Source organism: Lepidochelys kempii, chromosome 1 (assembly GCF_965140265.1).
Source record: "Lepidochelys kempii isolate rLepKem1 chromosome 1, rLepKem1.hap2, whole genome shotgun sequence".
Taxonomy (NCBI): domain Eukaryota; kingdom Metazoa; phylum Chordata; order Testudines; family Cheloniidae; genus Lepidochelys; species Lepidochelys kempii.
In genome coordinates this window covers 213,656,068-213,673,806 of record NC_133256.1, presented here as the reverse complement: position 1 = coordinate 213,673,806, position 17,739 = coordinate 213,656,068, and the positions used below count along the sequence as shown (strand labels likewise).

At 44.9% G+C, this 17,739-nt stretch overlaps 1 protein-coding gene across 1 annotated transcript in view; it reads left to right on the top strand.

The window, feature by feature from the left end:
• The window catches only part of LOC140907106 (ovostatin-like), a 54,833-nt gene that overhangs the window by 6,303 nt on the left and 30,791 nt on the right, over nucleotides 1-17,739 (top strand). Inside the window, exons 7-15 of the mRNA XM_073332348.1 lie at nucleotides 5,097-5,181; nucleotides 7,327-7,438; nucleotides 8,680-8,794; nucleotides 9,046-9,155; nucleotides 10,935-11,093; nucleotides 11,852-12,079; nucleotides 12,470-12,527; nucleotides 13,094-13,242; nucleotides 16,423-16,572. Of these exons, the coding sequence (XP_073188449.1) occupies nucleotides 5,097-5,181; nucleotides 7,327-7,438; nucleotides 8,680-8,794; nucleotides 9,046-9,155; nucleotides 10,935-11,093; nucleotides 11,852-12,079; nucleotides 12,470-12,527; nucleotides 13,094-13,242; nucleotides 16,423-16,572 (1,166 nt within the window). The remainder of the gene's footprint in view (nucleotides 1-5,096; nucleotides 5,182-7,326; nucleotides 7,439-8,679; nucleotides 8,795-9,045; nucleotides 9,156-10,934; nucleotides 11,094-11,851; nucleotides 12,080-12,469; nucleotides 12,528-13,093; nucleotides 13,243-16,422; nucleotides 16,573-17,739) is intronic.

The window sequence follows — 17,739 nt, the reverse complement described above, 5'->3', positions numbered from 1 at the left end:
GGGAAAAAATAGTTAGACCCAAATTGCAACACCCCCCCCCATGCCCCGAAAAGTGTGTATTGTTATGTGTGGGTCTCCAGAATGGACCAAGTCTCTGCCCTGTCCTCAGCAGAATCTAGAGACCTGAGCTGGTGTCCAGACTCACCTCATCTGTGCAGTTTGGATCTTCAAGTAACTCAAGAATAAGACAAATTTGTTCTTGAGTTACCTGCAGACCCAAACTTCAGACTAAACTTCATCCTCAAGCATGGTTCTTCCTAAGGTTTGAACATAAGAATGGCCATACTGGGTCAGACCAAAGGTCCATCGAGCCCAGTATTCTGTCTGCTGACAGTGGCCAATGCCAGGTGCCTCAGAGGGAGTGAACCTAACAGGTAATGATCAAGTGATCTCTCTCCTGCCATCCATCTCCACCCTCTGACAAACAGAGGCTAGGGACACCATTCCTTACCCATGCTGGCTAATAGCCATTAATGGACTAAACCTCCATGAATTTATCTAGTTCTCTTTTAAACCCTGTTATAGTCCTAGCCTTCACAACCTCCTCAGGCAAGGAGTTCCACAGGTTGACTGTGCACTGAGTGAAGAAGAACTTCCTTTTATTTGTTTTAAACCTGCTACTCATTAATTTCATTTTGTGGCCCCTTGTTCTTTTATTATGGGAACAAGTAAACAACTTTTTCCTTATTCATTTTCTCCACACCACTCATGATTTTATATACCTCTATCATATCCCCCCTTAGTCTCCTCTTTTCCAAGCTGAAAAGTCCTCTCCTCTTCAATCTCTCCTCATATGGGACCCATTCCAAACCCCTAATCATTTTAGTTGCCCTTTTCTGAACCTTTTCTAATGCCAGTATATCTTTTTTTTGAGATGAGGGGACCACATCTGTATGCAGTATTCAAGATGTGGGCATACCATGGATTTATATAAGGGCAATAAGATATTCTCCATCTTATTCTCTATCCTTTTTTTAATGATTCCTAACATCCCATTTGCTTTTTTGACTGCCGCTGCACGCTGTGTGGACGTCTTCAGAGAACTATCCACAATGACTCCAAGATCTTTCTCCTGATTAGTTGTAGCTAAATTAGCCCCCATCATATTGTATGTATAGTTGGGGTTATTTTTTCCAATGTGCATGACTTTACATTTATCCACATTAAATTTCATTTGCCATTTTGTTGCCCAATCTTTTAGTTTTGTGAGACCTTTTTGAAGTTCTTCACAGTCTTCTTTTGGTCTTGAGCAGTTTAGTATCATCTGCAAACTTTGCCACCTCACTGTTTACTCCTTTCTCCAGATCATTTATGAATAAGTTGAATAGGACTGGTCCTAGGACTGACCCTTGGGGAATACCACTAGTTACCCCACTCCATTCTGAAAATTTACCATTTATTCCTACCCTTTGTTCCCTGTCTTTTAACCAGTTCTCAATCCATGAAAGAATCTTCCCTCTTATCCCATGACAACTTAATTTATGTAAGAGCCTTTGGTGAGGGATGTTGTCAAAGGCTTTCTGGAAATCTAAGTACACTATGTCCACTGGATTCCCCTTGTCCACATGTTTGTTGACCCCTTCAGAGAACTCTAATAGATTAGTAAGACATGATCTCCTGTTACAGAAACCATGTTGACTTTTGCCCAACAATTTATGTTCTTCTATGTGTCTGACAATTTTATTCTTTACTATTGTTTCAACTAATTTGCCCGGTACTGACGTTAGACTTACCTAACAATTGCCAGGATCCCCTCTAGAGCTCTTCTTAAATATTGGTGTTACATTAGCTATCTTCCAGTCATTGGGTACAGTAGCTGTTTTAAAGGACAGGTTACAAACCATAGTTAATAGTTCCACAATTTCACATTTGAGTTCTTTCAGAACTCTTGGGTGAATGCCATTGGTCCTGGTGACTTGTTACTGTTTCTCAATTAATTCCAAAATCTCCTCTAGTGACAGTTCAATTTGTGACAACTCCTCAGATTTGTCACCTACAAAAGACGGCTCAGGTTTGGGAATCTCCCTAACATCCTCAGCCGTGAAGACTGAAGCAAATAATTTGTTTAGTTTCTCCGTAATGACTTTATTGTCTTTAAGTGCTCCTTTTGTAACTTGATCGTCCAGGGGCCCCACTGGTTGTTTAGCAGGCTTCCGGCTTCTGATGTACTTAAAAAAAATGTTGTTAGCTAGCCAAAACCTCAAAAGCTAATGTTCCTCAAACTCCTTTTTGGCTTTTCTTATTACATTTTTACATTTAATTTGGCAGTGTTTATGCTCCTTTCTATTTACCTCACTAGGATTTGACTTCCACTTTTAAAAAGATGCCTTTTTATCTCACTGCTTCTTTTACATGGTTGCTAAGCCACCATGGCTCTTTTTTAGTTCTTTTACTGTGTTTTTTAATTTGGGTTTATACATTGAAGTTGAGCCTCTATTATGGTGTCTTTGAAAAGTGTCCATGCAGCTTGCAGGGATTTCACTCTAGTCGCTGTACCTTTTAATTTCTGTTTAACTAACCTCCTCATTTTTGCATAGTTCCCCTTTCTGAAATTAAATGCCGCACTGTTGGGCTGTTGAGGTGTTCTTCCCACCACAGGAATGTTAAATGTTGTTATATTATGGTCACTATTTCCAAGCGGTCCTGTTAGAGTTACCTCTTGGACCAGATCCTGCGCTCCCCTCAGGACTAGATCGAGAGTTGCCTCTCCCCTGGTGGGTTCCTGTACCGGCTGCTCCAAGAAACGGTCATTTAAAGTATCGAGAAATTTTGTCCTGAGGTGACATGTCCCCAGTCAATATGGGGATAATTGAAATCCCCCACTATTATTAAGTTTTTTATTTTGATAGCCTCTCTAATCTCCCTTTTGCATTTCATCGTCACTATCACTGTGCTGGTCAGGTGGTCGGTAATCGATCCCAACTGTTATATTCTTATTAGAGCATGGAATTACTATCCATCAAGATTCTATGGAACATGTGGATTCATTTAAGGTTTTTATTTCATTTGATTCTACCTTTACTTTCACATATAGTGCCTCTTCCCCCTCCCCACTCCTATGCCCTCTTCTGTTCTTCCGATATATTTTGTACCCTGGAATGATTGTGTCCCATTGATTTGTCCTCACTCCACTAGGTTTCTGTGATGCTTATTATATCAATATCCTCCTTTAACACGAGGCACTCTACTTCACCCATCTTATTATTTAGACTTCTAGCATTTGTGTACAAGTCACTGTTTGTTTGGCTGTCCTTTTCTGATGTGTCAGATTCTTTATGTGAATGTTTCTCGTCTGATCTGGCCCATACTTTATCCTCTTTCATCCCCTCCCCCTGACTAAAACCGAGAGAATCTCTATCAATAGACTCTCTCCTCTAAGAGAAGTCTCTGTCCAATCCACGTGCGCCTCTGCAGCAATCGGCTTTCCCCCATCTCTTAGTTTAAAAACTGCTCTACAACCTTTTTAATGTCAAGTGCCAGCAGTCTGGATCCACTTTGGTTTAGGTGGAGCCCATCCTTCCTGTACAGACTCCCCCTATCCCAAAAGTTTTCCCGGTTCCTAATAAATGTAAACCCTTCCTCTCTACACCATCACTCATCCACACATTGAGACTCTGAAGCAACCTGGCCCTGCGTGTGGAACTGGTAGCATTGCTGAGAATGCTCCCATAGAGGTCCTGGATTTCAGCCTCTTTCCTAGCAGCCTAAATTTGGCCTCCAGGACGTCTCTCCTACCCTTCCCTATGTCATTGGTACCTACCTGTACCACGGCCACCGGCTTCTCCCCAGCACTACACATAAGACTATCTAGATGCCTTTGTCTCTAGGACCACGTCTTCTTAGCTCATTCTGGCCCAGAGGGACATTCTCAACCAAACTAGAGCCACCAGAAATTATCCTGGATTTTCATACAAGGTTTGAATGCCTGAGCCTGGGATGACTCAACAGAACATGCCCACACTCCTTTCTGCACAAGAACTTGTGGTCCAGTTACACTGCGAATTCCGGGGTGTTCTGTTCTGCCTTTTGGTTCAGCCCACTCCAAAGACAAAGTCTGTTTGCAGAATCCAGAAATCCATCTAGATCCAGGGTTTGCATTTTGAACAACCCCAAGTCTGTGTTGTTAGGAGCTAAGGTTTTTGCATTGGGGAGGTCTCTCACAAGAGATACATTTAATGCACCATACTCAACCTGCCAAAGGTACTGACCCCAGTTTGCCAGCTCTTTGGGCCAAGACTGCAGCCCTGCATGAGTCCCTCTTTTGGACTGTTCATTCTGCACTCAGGAAGTGTGATTGCAGCCTGTGTAGACATATCTGAGCTAGCTAGATCAAAGCCTGCTTGTGTAACAGGAGCAGCGAAGCCATGGCAGTAGGGGCTGCAGCTGCTAGAGTATGGACCCAGGGTCTTGGATGGGTGTGGCTAACCCAGGCAACTCCCCCACTACCTCTGCGCGGCTGAGGCTTCACTGCTATTGTTACTCCGGCTAGCTTTGATCTACACGGGCTGCATTCGCATCCCGTGACTGCAGCGTATGCTATATGTCTCTTGGTGTCTTTCAGCCACTGAACTCCGCTTGTCTTCTGTTTCTCCCCTTTTTTGTTCCCAGAGACCTTCTGACACTAGTTGCCTTCAATAAATGTGCCATCTGAGAACTAGAGAGAAGAAACAAATAGTAAAAAGCCAAAGAACAGAAGTTAAACATCTCCTCTAGGTGCAGGCTGCGGAAAAACGTCTCCTAGGCAGGTTATGAAACTTAAGTTACAAAGATTGGCACCAGGAACTAACCTTTATCCTAGCAGCATTCACTAGCTTCCTCAGCACACCGTGAGGAGTCTAAACGCTGCTTGTTTCATGGCTTGTCCTTCCTTAAGGAGCACCCCAGAGCAAATCATTACTTGTCTATGTCGGGTTTACTGATAACTAGTGGAACATTTTCACCATGATCCCCAAGTGTTAGATCATTTTCTTGGTCTCTTTCACCAACCCAATTCAGAGCACTCTAGTTCCTGCCTGCTGTGTGTTAGTAGTAACTAAACAATTGGGAGGGTCCATTTCTCGCCTAGGAGCTAATGTGCCTTTTTCCTCCCACACTAGTGCTACCAAAGTTTGAAGTTGTGGTCAATGCACCAAAAAGTGTCTCAGTCCTGAATCCTGATTTGACAGTGAAAGTTTGTGGTGTGTAAGTATCTGATACAGTGCTGCAGAGAGACTGGGGGCAGGGTGAGACCTTGCCAGAGAGACTGACAAAAAGGCAGACTCATCAGCATGGCAGGGGGATGGAGGTGGAGGAGGACAAAGCAATCAGGCCATTGACTTTGAGGATAGCGGCCTCCATTTATTTGTGTTCCTCTGACTTGTGGGTGGATGGGAATTTTATTGTTTGCACAGGTGTATGGTGGGTTGTACACATTATCTGCTTCCTTATGGGCCCCCTGAGATGGGCTCACCCCTGCCCAAAGGTTATTTTAGGAGTAGGATCTGCTAAGCCAGCCAGTAGCATGGAGTTAAAGTCCAGCAAGGGATTCAGCATCCAAGCGGGCCATGGGTCCCTGAGCTGATTCTATTCAATGTAGCTGAGAACAGTTGGGCTCAGTCCTTTAAAGGGGCTAAGTAACTCTTACACAAGGAGGTTATTACGTCAAATCTAAAGGTGAAATTCTGGCCTGGCCATCATCAAAGGGAGTGGGGGGGAGGTTGGATGGGTTAGGGGTCCTGGGGGGCCTGTCAGGGGGTGGGGGTGTGGATAGGCATCAGGGCAGTCAGGGGACAGGGATCAGGGTGGGTTCGATAGGGGGTGAGGTCCCAGGGGGGGTGGTTAGGGGTGAGGGGTCAGTCAGGGGAGAAGGAACAGGGGAGGTTGGATGAGTCAGGAGTTCTGAGGGGGGCAGTCGGGGCAGGAAGTGGGAGGGGGCGGATAGGGGGCAGGGGCCAGGCTGTTTGAGGAGGCACAGCCTTCCCAGCTGGCCGTCCATACCATTTCACAACCCCGATGTGGCACTTGGGCCAAAAAGTTTGCCCACTCCTGCTGTAAAACAATGTTTACTAATGTGGAGGATGCTAAACTAGTTTAGGGGGGACCCATAGGGCAGAGGTCTGGATCAGCATGGCCAGAGAAAGATCCTGGACCCCCAGTCCATGTCCCCCACACTCTGCAACATGCTGCTGAGTCTGCAAGTCAAATGGCAAGTAGCTTTTTGACAGCCAGCCATTTTCCTTTCTTGCTCTGGTTGTGGTCCTGGCTGGGTAGAGCCTGGCAAAATAGCTCCATCTGAACTTTTTCCTAGTAAAACATGCCAATTCAAAGACACGAACACATTTTGTGAATTCATGTCCATTTGAAACAATTCTGCAAAACTCCCCCCCCCCCCCTTCACTCAAAGATATGATAAAATTAAAACTTTTTTTGACACTTTGGAAATGAAACATTTCTATTTTTGATTCAAAACAATGTTTTGTTTAGAAATTTCCTTTTATTTTTTTAAAATGTTAGTAAATTCTTGAAATTGAAACAATTTTTGTTGACTTTTTAATTGCCAGAAAAAAAGTGAAAATTTTCATTGTCCGTTCTACCAAATGCAGATTTCCCACCCCCTGATTCTTTTGGAATGACCAGCAAACTCAAAAATCCCTTATTCACCCAGCTCCACTCACATGAATGTGGCAACAGGCTAATGCAGCAGCTCTAACATCTCTGCTGTGCTGGTGTGGCACTTGGCTCAACCTCAGGTGGCATCAAGTTGCGGCATCTAGTGAGGAAGGGAAGGAGCTGCTGGAGGACTTCAGAGAAAAGAGGGGAGCTGGCAATAAACAGGGAAAGCGAAGAAAATGTTAAATACAGTGAAAAGGAAAAAAGGCAAGATGAAAAGGAGAAATGAGACAGAGAACAGAGGAATGAAGATAGCAGATGCCTGGGGACATGGAGGGGAAGGGCTGCATCATGGAAAGGTTGGGAATCGCTGCTCTAAGAGCAACTTGGAGGCCCCTTCATGGAGCACAGATTGCCCTGTTTAAGGAAATGACAGGGTGTTTCATTAGGACAAATGAGTATGGGGCAATGGAGATACTGAGGAAGAAACTCAGCTGCAATGTCCTCAGACAATGAGAGGTGTCACCAGGGTACAGAGGTTGGCATGAAAATCCATATCATTGCTGCTCACAAGTAATTAACCTTTCTGGAGTATTCAGCAATCTAGACAGAAAGCACACAACATTACTCCCATCTCTGGGTTCTCAGGCCTGGTGTGGGTCCAGGGTCTGTAGCTGTCCGTTCGCTCAGGTCAGCCTCTTAAGCCCCAATTCACTGTTGTGTTTTCTCCTCCACTAGGTACACCTATGGCCAGCCTGTCGAGGGGAGAGTCCAACTCAGTGTGTGCAGGGATTTCAGTTTGTATGGGAACTGCAAGAGAGATCCACTTTGTCAGTCTGTTACCGAAGACGTATGATGCACAACAGCTATTTAGAAAAGATTCCCATCCTTCGGTCTTCCTTCATGCCTCCCTCTCCTCTTCTTCTCTCCTTTCTCCCCTTCATTCCTCCCTTCTAATGCAGGGCGCACAGGACTGAGACTCAGGAGACCTGGGTTCTCATCCCTGCTCTGCCACTGGCCAGCTGGGTGACCTTGGGCAAGTCACTTCACATCTCTATGCTTCAGTTTCCCCATCCATAAGGTGGGGATAATGATACTGGTCTCCTTTTGTAAGCTGCTTTGAGATCTATGGAAAAAAGCACCAGAGATGATCTTTATATTATTATCTTTGCCTCCTCTCCCCAATCCCCTCTTTATCTTTGAACATAAATTGTATTTTAACTAGTTTTGACCCTTTTTCCCTATATTGTAAGAGGGGTGTGGGTCCTTTGGGTGGGCAGATAGCTTTGGGGTAGAATCACAGAGCATTTCCCCAATTTATTTGGGGCTGATGGGGGTCCTTGGTACATGGAAGTTCCTGGCTAAATATCTATCTAATCTAAAGTGCCAGTTATCTATAGGGCTCCAGGCACCACAGGAACTAGCCATAACCTAGATAAAGGTACTTCCAGAATCAGAAAGGAAATATCCTTCATCAAAATAATATTGGGGACGGTTGTGTGCACCAGTTAAACATTCAATAATAGCTTCCATGCAGTATTAGAATTTGTCTCACAGGGAGAAGGGATGTTGACCAAGACACTGGGTTCTCTCCAGCTCTTGGGAAAAGTACCATAAGATTCCTTCCCTTCAGGAAGAGTGAGAGCTGCTTCCAACCTCTCCCTGAAAAGACAGGACCTTTAACACAGCACGGTCTGCCACCCTGCATTGCTGTCCTGCAGTGTTAAAACGCAGTGCCTTCCTCAATACAGGGCAGAATGGCAGGGAGTTTGTTTAAAGTCTAGAGGGCAGACTCTAACAGTGCAGTGTTTCCCGGCATTCGGCATAGCCCCAGAGAGTCAGCAATGGATATGTGACCAAGTCTTAGTGAGGAATCTGTTCCCAGCTTCCGCTGACCAAGAGACCTACCAGCTAAGCCAGGCACAAGTATGTCATAATGGTCTTTTGTATGAATACTCTACTGTTATCTTTGCTCAAGGGAGTAAGCCAGCACCCTCTTTGCCCCCTTTCGCAAGAGGATCTCCAGTTCTCCTGACCCTGCAAAGAACTGGGCTCTTTCCCTGCTCACTGGCTGTTTCCTTCCCTTCTCAGTTGGGAAAGGATGGCTGCGTCTCCCAGGTCTTCAGCTCCAAGATCTTTGAGCTTAATCGCTCGGGGTACCAGATGAACCTTGATGTGAAAGCAGTTGTGACAGAGAAAGGAACAGGTAACACCTTCCAATCAGTCAGACTGGGGTACAGTGATGGAAAAGGGTGTTGGGGAGAGAGAGACTGCTCTGTGGGTCAAAAGCTTTGGCTGCCCAGCACAAGGTTCAATTCCCAGAGAAAATACATTTTATAAATACAGTGGCAAACTATCTCCAAGGCAAACACTTAGTTGGTTCATTTGTCTCTATTTAAACCATGTTAAATTCAAGACTAATTAATGTCTCATCTTCACCCTGCGCCTGTCTTGCAGGTGTGCAGCTTACAGGCTCTGCCTACATTTCCATAACCCAGGTGCTGGGCAGTGTGCGGTTTGAGAACATGGATCAATCCTACAAAAGGGGAATTCCTTACTTTGGACAGGTAGGCCAGCAGCAAGGGACCCTCTAGGATAAATTACTGTATCCTGGGTGATAGAAGGGGTCTGTGAGGTAGGGGAGTTGCGTATTGGGGTCCAGCAATGTGACCAAAAATCTTTCACCAAAGGAGGTTTTCTTCCCCAAAGCTTCACTCTTTCTTTCTATTTAGACTGCACAGTTTAGAACAAAAGAATTATTTTCTTAAACAACATTTGTCCATCCTTGGCTACAACTCCGTTATTCAGCTAGTCGATAGGGACCTCTGATTACCCATGAATTTACTGCCTTTGTTCTAACGTCTTGTCTATGTTGAGGGGAAATGTTTTGTGTTTTAAAAAAAGGGTAACTAACCATGATTTTAACTGCACGATCAATGTGATTTAAGTTTCCCCCACCCCCACCCCACAGGTTTGGCTATGGCCAGTTAACTGGAGCTAATTGAAACGTTTTTATTTTTATTTTTTTAATGTTGGAAAACAGGTTTTGTTTTAATTCACCAAAAATTGCATTTATTTATTTATTTATTTATTTTGGACAAAAATACTTCACTTAGCAATTTTTCATCTCAATTTTTCATTTTGTTCTGTTGGGGAAAATGCCCCATCTTTACAATTCTGTTTTCTTCTGTTTTCTTCAACTAGAAGAAGGAAGCGGGGAATAAAGTAAGATACTATTGGGGAAAAATAGTTAGTAATTTTCTCTTTTTTTTTTTTTTTTTAATTTTTATTTCACTGGCACAGGGTCAGTATATGACTACAGAGCAATGTTTGCCCAACCTAGGCTCAGACCCATGGTCACAGGAACCTGCAGGGCTGGATGGTCCGAGCCCATGTTAAGCTGGGACCTCAGGTCTGAGCCCTATTGCTTTCCTGTGGGCATGCAGCCCCTGCTTGACTCAGATTCTGGAAGTCCTCCAGATGTATCCCAGAGTTCCAGGCGGCAGAGGAGCAGCACTGCAGGCAGCCAGCATGGCTGCTGGAAGTGCTATTACTACCTGTCTGAGTGTGCTCCCCATTCCTGCTCCGGTTCCTCCTCGCTGCTTGCAGAGCTTGCCCCAAGCAGGGAGCAGAACTGACGGCGGGAGGCAGCTTCCAGCTGCCGGGATGTTGGGGGTCATCTCTTCCTGAGCTGGGAGCCCTGCCACTCCCCATCCTTGCAGGGCAGCATTTGGTCCTCACTTTGCTCTCTGGCCCTTGCTCCTAGGCCCCCCTGGAGCTGCGTGTACTGGGCAGAGTGCACTGTGAGGGTGGTGAGTGGTAGACAGCCCCAAAGTTTCCCCATAGCCAGAGCCGGATTAAGATATATTGGGGGCCCTGGGCAAAAAGAACATTTGGGGGGCCCCCCACATACTCCCGTGCCATGGGGCCCCACTCCTCCCATTCTCCCAAGGCTCCACCCCCTGGCCTGGCCATAGTAAGAGCTGCTCACAGAGCCTGCACTGCAGTGGGGAGCCTGGGACAGGGGCTGTTCTTGGGTACTGTGGTCCCCACCCAGGGCAGGTAGAGGGTCTGGGGCTCCCCACAGCTGCCCAGGCTCCCTGGGTGGTTTTTATTATAGCCTAGGACAGTGGTCCCCAAACTATGGGGTGCACTGCCTTAGGGGGGCACAGAAGAACATCCGGGTCGAGGGTACGGTAGGGCCACTTGGATATTTGTTTCTGGGGGTAGGGTTGTAGTGGATGGAAAACAAACACAGGCAAAACATACATGTCCATATTCAAATGGATTAGGAACTGAACACTGGTCTTCTACCTCTCTGAGACTGACATTCCATTTTCCTTTAGGTCAAACTGGTAAATGAGGATGACTCACCCATCGCTAATGAGGTTGTCCAGCTGTTCCTCAATGAAAAGAATGTGGGCAACTACACCACGGATGGGAATGGCACTGTTCAGTTTTCAATTGACACTTCTGAAATGTTCAATCCTCAGTTTAGCCTGAGGGTAAGTACCTGAAGAGCTAGTGGGGAAGGGTTGTATTCCCATGAGAGGCACTATGTTGGGGAGAGGGCATGCTACTCTTCACCTGTTGGCTAGAACCCGTGTCCAAAGAGGATCATAGAATATCAGGTAGGAAGGGACCTCAGGAAGTCATCTAGTCCAACCCCCTGTTAAAAGCAGGACCAATCCCCAACAGTTGGGATGGGATGAAGATTGTATTCTGGTGATGGACTGTACTTTCTCTGGTTCCTTTCATGCCCCAATGATCACAAAGCACCTTCTAAAGCAGTGAGTTATTATCATTGCAATAACTGAGATATTTAAAAGTAAATACAGCAGCTTTTGTGTGCTCTGCAATATTTCAAGCATTAGCTGACTTTGGTAAGAGAGGACATGCTGGCCAGGAGCCGTGAGGCAAACTGTTGGGATGGGAAGAAAAAAGGGAATTGATTGATTTGATTTAGACTTTTTACCTTTTCTTTTTTTTTTCTTTTTCTTTGCATCTTGTCTACAAAATGATTGTGACTTTCACAGGTTTGTTTTCCTTTTGGCACATCTCTGCTTTTTCTGTCACCTCTCTCCAGGTTGCTAGAGATGGTCTGCTGTCACTCACACTACCTGGGCAGTTAGCTTTAGATAAAATGCCTTATCAATGGCTTGTGAATTTCAGTCTCTTATTTGTGGCCGTGACTTGCTGTTTCCACTGCCTCCCCAGTGAAACATCAGTTTGTTCTTTTCTCCTCTTCCCCTTTTCTTGTCAGGCAATATATAAAACCAACGATAACTGCAACGCTGTTGGTTGGTTGGTACCCTACTATCCTGAGGCCTATTACTCCGTCCAGCGCTTCTACTCCCGGACTAACAGCTTTGTGAAAATCAAATTGGAGCCGGGAGAGCTGAGCTGTGGCCAGCAGAGGTCAATCACAGTGTACTATGTCCTGAACAAAAACGGGTATGGGAAGATCACTAGTGTGAAATTCTACTATGTGGTAAGTGTCAGGTGGCTTCTCTGCACCCCTAAAAGTACTCAGTCTGGGATTGGCCCAGCAAAACCCCAAGTACCGATATCTCAAGTGATTGATCTACTGAGTTATGGATAGCAGAGATGCTTTCTAGGCTGAACTCTTCCTTGATTCACATTGCTGCACAACCTGGCAAACAGGACTACAAAAGTAGGGACAGGACTGGGGTGGTTTGGCAGGACGATGTCTGTGTGTGGGGAATCTGACCTATCTACCCTTGGACATGCTATACCTGACTTCATATTGAGCCAAAGAGTTAAAACAATCCTAATTGCAAACGTCCTGTTCTCTGACTGGGTTGTCCCCCCGCCCCCCTTCCCTCCTGTTTCCCATCTCATGGTGTCTTTCTGTGCACAGGTGATGGCGAAGGGCAAGATTGTTCTCAGTGGCAAACAGCAAGTCAACACCAGTGGTGGTAAGTATGGTGGTTTTTGATGCAAAGATAATGAGAACGAGGGAACTAGCACAGCACCTCTCCCCACGTGTGTGTGTGTGTGTGTGTGTGGTGCAGTCAGACTGGTAATCACCACCTAGAAGACCCCTGTTGAATTAAGGATGGCTGCCCAACCCATCAAACTCTCCACAGAGGCCGTAGGAGAAAGCAGCCTATGTCACCCCTGGGGAAGTAATGGCCTGTGGAGGACCTCCCAGAAGAAAACTGGAGCAAATGGATTTCCCGAGGAGATGCAGAGTGTGGCTAAGGGAATAGCACATATCTTGTGAGATGTCTGCCATTGGGATGTTGGATCTGAATTCTGATCTGGAATCTGACTGGATTTTGGATATGCCTTCAAACTCTAATTTTAACTTTGGTGGAATCTGGATCTGAATCCAAACCCACCACCACATCAGTCCATCTCCACAGTATTTCCTCGCTATGCCATCTCAACCCCCTTACCATTTTACATACATGCCAGCTAGGATGGCAGCTTCTAAAACAGTTCTCTGTGATTTTTCTTTTGACTTGTCCTTTTCTCCCAGCATCTCTAAAAGGCACTTTCTCCATCCCACTCACTGTCAGTGAGAAGCTGGCTCCTGCTGCTCGGATGCTGATCTACACCGTGCACCCTGCCAGGGAGCTAGTGGCTGACAGTACCAGATTCCAGATTGAGAAGTGCTTCAAGAACAAGGTGAGTGAACGTAAGATGTTTCTATGAGTGTATATTTTTTTCTCCTACAGGAGACCTTTATTTCTCCCCCCACCCCCTCTAAATCTCTGCTCCAGTTTTACCCTCTCATTCCCTGTGCTGTTTCTGATCTTCTTACTGTGCCATTCATCTCCTTTTCCTCTCAGCCTCATACCTTTGCTATACTGCCCCACCCTGCTTACACCTGGCTCTCATTTCCTGCCCCCCAAGTGGCCATTCCTTCTTAAAATCCACTTCTTCAAGGAATCCTTCCTAAACTGATTGGCACTTCTCTGTCCTCAACTCTTACCCCATGTCTTGTTTATCCAATAGTCAATTCTTCAAGGTAGGGAACATGTGTTACTCTGTTGGATAAATCCCAAGGTACTCAGTATATTTTAATGCCATGATATATTTCTATGTAGTTATAGCTGGGTGAATATTTTTCAGCAAATAGTACATTTGCCAAAAAAAATGCATTTTTCAGAGTACTGACATTATTTGTGAATTCAGGTTGAATTTGGTGAATAGTTTTTTGACTAGAAACAAAAATTTCGGAAGCATCACAATGGTACATATGTTTTTAATTCGATTCATTCGGAAATGTTTTGAGTTGACATTCAAAACATTTCATTTGACTCCTTCAGATTGTTTTTGTTTTGTTTCAGTGAGGAAAAAACAAATCTGTTTTTGTTGAAAACTAATCAATTTTTTTCATTGTTCGGTTCAGCCACCAAACCAAAAAAATCAGTGATTCCCTCAGCTGAGAGAGAGAGAGAGAGATTTACGTCACCTGGGAATTTATTGGGGAGTAGAGTTTTAAAATGGCTGTGATAATTCTAATTCAATTTGGATGTTATAAACTTTCACAGCTCATCTGTGGTTTTTTTTTTTATTTGTTTGTTTTTTTCAGGATTTCAGTTTAAAGGAAAATGTAGTGCAGTGATATTTGCACATTAGGGCCAAATTGTGTTTTATCTTACATTGCTTCTGATGTGAGTTACACTTAATTCATCCCAGTATAACTGAGAGAACAATTTGGCTAATAAGATTTTGTTTGCAATTCTAATTACAGTGTGATTTAATACAGGAAATTTCCTGCTGGACTACATTACCCAAAGTCCATAAACTGAAGCTGGGTATGTCTATTCTCGGAGGAAAAAAATAAAGCCGTGGTTTGTTTGCAGCAGACACAAGGTGTTTATTGCAGATACATAAATAAATCCCATGGGAATACAATATAGAACAGGTTTCAGAGTAGCAGCCGTGTTAGTCTGTATACACAAAAAGAAAAGGAGGACTTGTGGCACCTTAGCGACTAACCAATTTATTTGAGCATAAGCTTTCGTGAGCTACAGCTCACTTCATCGGATGCATGCAGTGGAAAATACAGTGGGGACATTTATATACCTAGAGAACATGAAACAATGGGTGTTACCATACACACTGTAACGAGAGTGATCACTTAAGGTTGCTGATTCTTGTCAGCAAGTTAAGGAAGTATGGGCTGGATGAATGCACTATAAGGTGGGTAGAAAGCTGGCTAGATTGTCGGGCTCAACGGGTAGTGATCAATGGCTCCATGTCTAGTTGGCAGCCGGTATCAAGTGGAGTGCCCCAAGGGTCGGTCCTGGGGCCGGTTTTGTTCAATATCTTCATAAATGATCTGGAGGATGGTGTGGATTGCACTCTCAGCAAATTTGCGGATGATACTAAACTGGGAGGAGTAGTAGATACGCTGGAGGGCAGGGATAGGATACAGAAGGACCTAGACAAATTGAGGATTGGGCCAAAAGAAATCTGATGAGGTTCAATAAGGATAAGTGCAGGGTCCTGCACTTAGGACGGAAGAACCCAATGCACAGCTACAGACTAGGGACCGAATGGCTAGGCAGCAGTTCTGCGGAAAAGGACCTAGGGGTGACAGTGGACGAGAAGCTGGATATGAGTCAGCAGTGTGCCCTTGTTGCCAAAAAGGCCAATGGCATTTTGGGATGTATAAATAGGGGCATAGCGAGCAGATCGAGGGACGTGATCGTTCCCCTCTATTCGACATTGGTGAGGCCTCATCTGGAGTACTGTGTCCAGTTTTGGGCCCCACACTTCAAGAAGGATGTGGATAAATTGGAGAGAGTCCAGCGAAGGGCAACAAAAATGATTAGGGGACTGGAACACATGAGTTATGAGGAGAGGCTGAGTGAGCTGGGATTGTTTAGCCTGCAGAAGAGAAGAATGAGGGGGGATTTGATAGCTGCTTTCAACTACCTGAAAGGGGGTTCCAAAGAGGATGGCTCTAGACTGTTCTCAATGGTAGCAGATGACAGAACGAGGAGTAATGGTCTCAAGTTGCAGTGGGAGAGGTTTAGATTGGATATTAGGAAAAACTTTTTCACTAAGAGGGTGGTGAAACACTGGAATGCGTTACCTAGGGAGGTGGTAGAATCTCCTTCCTTAGAGGTTTTTAACGTCAGGCTTGACAAAGCCCTGGCTGGGATGATTTAACTGGGAATTGGTCCTGCTTCGAGCAGAGGGTTGGACTAGATGACCTTCTGGGGTCCCTTCCAACCCTGATATTCTATGATTCTAAGGTGAGATATTACCAGCAGTTACAGTGCTGTATGGTAACACCCATTGTTTCATGTTCTGTATGTATATGTCCCCACTGTATTTTCCACTGAATGCATCCAATGAAGTGAGCTGTAGCTCACGAAAGCTTATGCTCAAATAAATTTATTAGTCTCTAAGGTGCCACAAGTACTCCTTCTCTTTTTGCAAATATAGAACGGTAAGTGCTTACATTAGGGGAGGCAAAGGTGTGTTTACATTATTCCTCTAACTACTCTGGCTTTCCAGGGCTCTTGTCCTGAAGACATTTTTTTTAAAAAAGAAAGTGGCAAGAGGTACGAGTTGGGATACGCTGGATGGCAGGCACTGTGTGGATTGCCAGAGATGTAGAGAAGAACTCACAGGAGCTTTTGCAGGGCCTTCATGGTCACATCTGGCCCTGGGACAGGGACTCCTAGGAGATTCTGTCTGATGAGGAGGCCTTCATCCTGCAGGGAGAAGAATGAGGTTGTGGCAATGGGTAGAGGCCCATCCATGTTGCCACAGGACCTATACTCACACACAGCAGTCCCTTGAGGGGCAGGATTTAACCCATCTGACACCTCTGCTCAATTCCAGGTCCGGCTGCAGTTCTCCAAGAAGCAGGGGCTCCCAGCCTCTAATGTCAGCCTCCACCTTGAAGCTTCAGCCAACTCCCACTGCGCCCTCCGGGCTGTGGATGAGAGCGTGCTCCTCCTGAGGCCTGAGCGAGAGCTGTCTGCTGAGACTGTAAGTCCTCAAGTCCTCTACCCAGCACTGTCCAGGCTAATGTGCTGCTTCCTTTCAAATTCACTTGGTTCCTATCTCTCCTCACTCTTCTCCCATCCCCTGCAGCTCTGCTGCCTTCATCCCCATGCCTGGTCTTTCCTAGTTCTGTGGTTTGATCCCTTATTTCTCTCCCCTATAAAAACACTCTATAAGAGGCAAAAGACCACACCATCCCCTCGTGGGCAGAGCCTCCTGCTTCCTCCCTCCTCCACCAGCCACTCTGGGAAACACATTAAAGAATATTTAAGTAAGTTATATTCAAGATGGCAGGGCCTGATGAAATTCATCCTAGGGTATTGAAGAAACTAACTGAAACAATCTTAGAACCATTAGCAATTATCTTTGAGAACTCATAGAGGACAGAGAAGGACCCAGAGGACTGGAGAAGGGCAAATATAGTACTTATCTTTACAAAGGGGAACAAAGAGGACCTGGGAAATTATACTTTGATACTTGGAAAGATAGTGGAACAAATTATTAAACAATCGGTTTGTAACCATCTAGAGGATGATAGGTTTATAAGGAATAGCCAGCATGGATTTGCTAAGAACAAATCAACCTAATTTACTACTTTGACAAGGTCCCTGGCCTACTGGATGGGGGGGAAGCAGTAGATGTGATATAGCTTACTTTTACCAAAACTTTTGACAAGTCCTACATGACATTCTTATAAGCAAACTAGGGAAATGTGATCTAAATGAAATTACTATAAAGTGAGTGTACAACTGGTTTGAAAGACATCTAAAGGATTAGTTATCAATGATTTGCTGTCAAACTGGGCGGGGGTATGCAGAGGGGTCCCACAGAGGTTATCCCTGGGTCAAGTATATTCAATATTTTCATTAATGACTTGGATAATGGAGTGTTTTTAAGCTTATAAAATTTGCAGATGACACCAAACTGGGAGAGGTTGCAAGCACTTTGGAGGACAGGATTAGAATTCAAAACAATATTGACAAATTAGAGAAGTGGCTTGAAATGAGGAAGCTGAAATTCAATAAAGACAAGTACAAAGCACTTCAGTTAGGAAGGAAATATCAAATGCACAACTACAAAATGGGGAACAACCGGCTAGGTGGTCGTACTGCTGAAAAGGATTTGGAGGTTATCACTGATCGCAAATTGAGT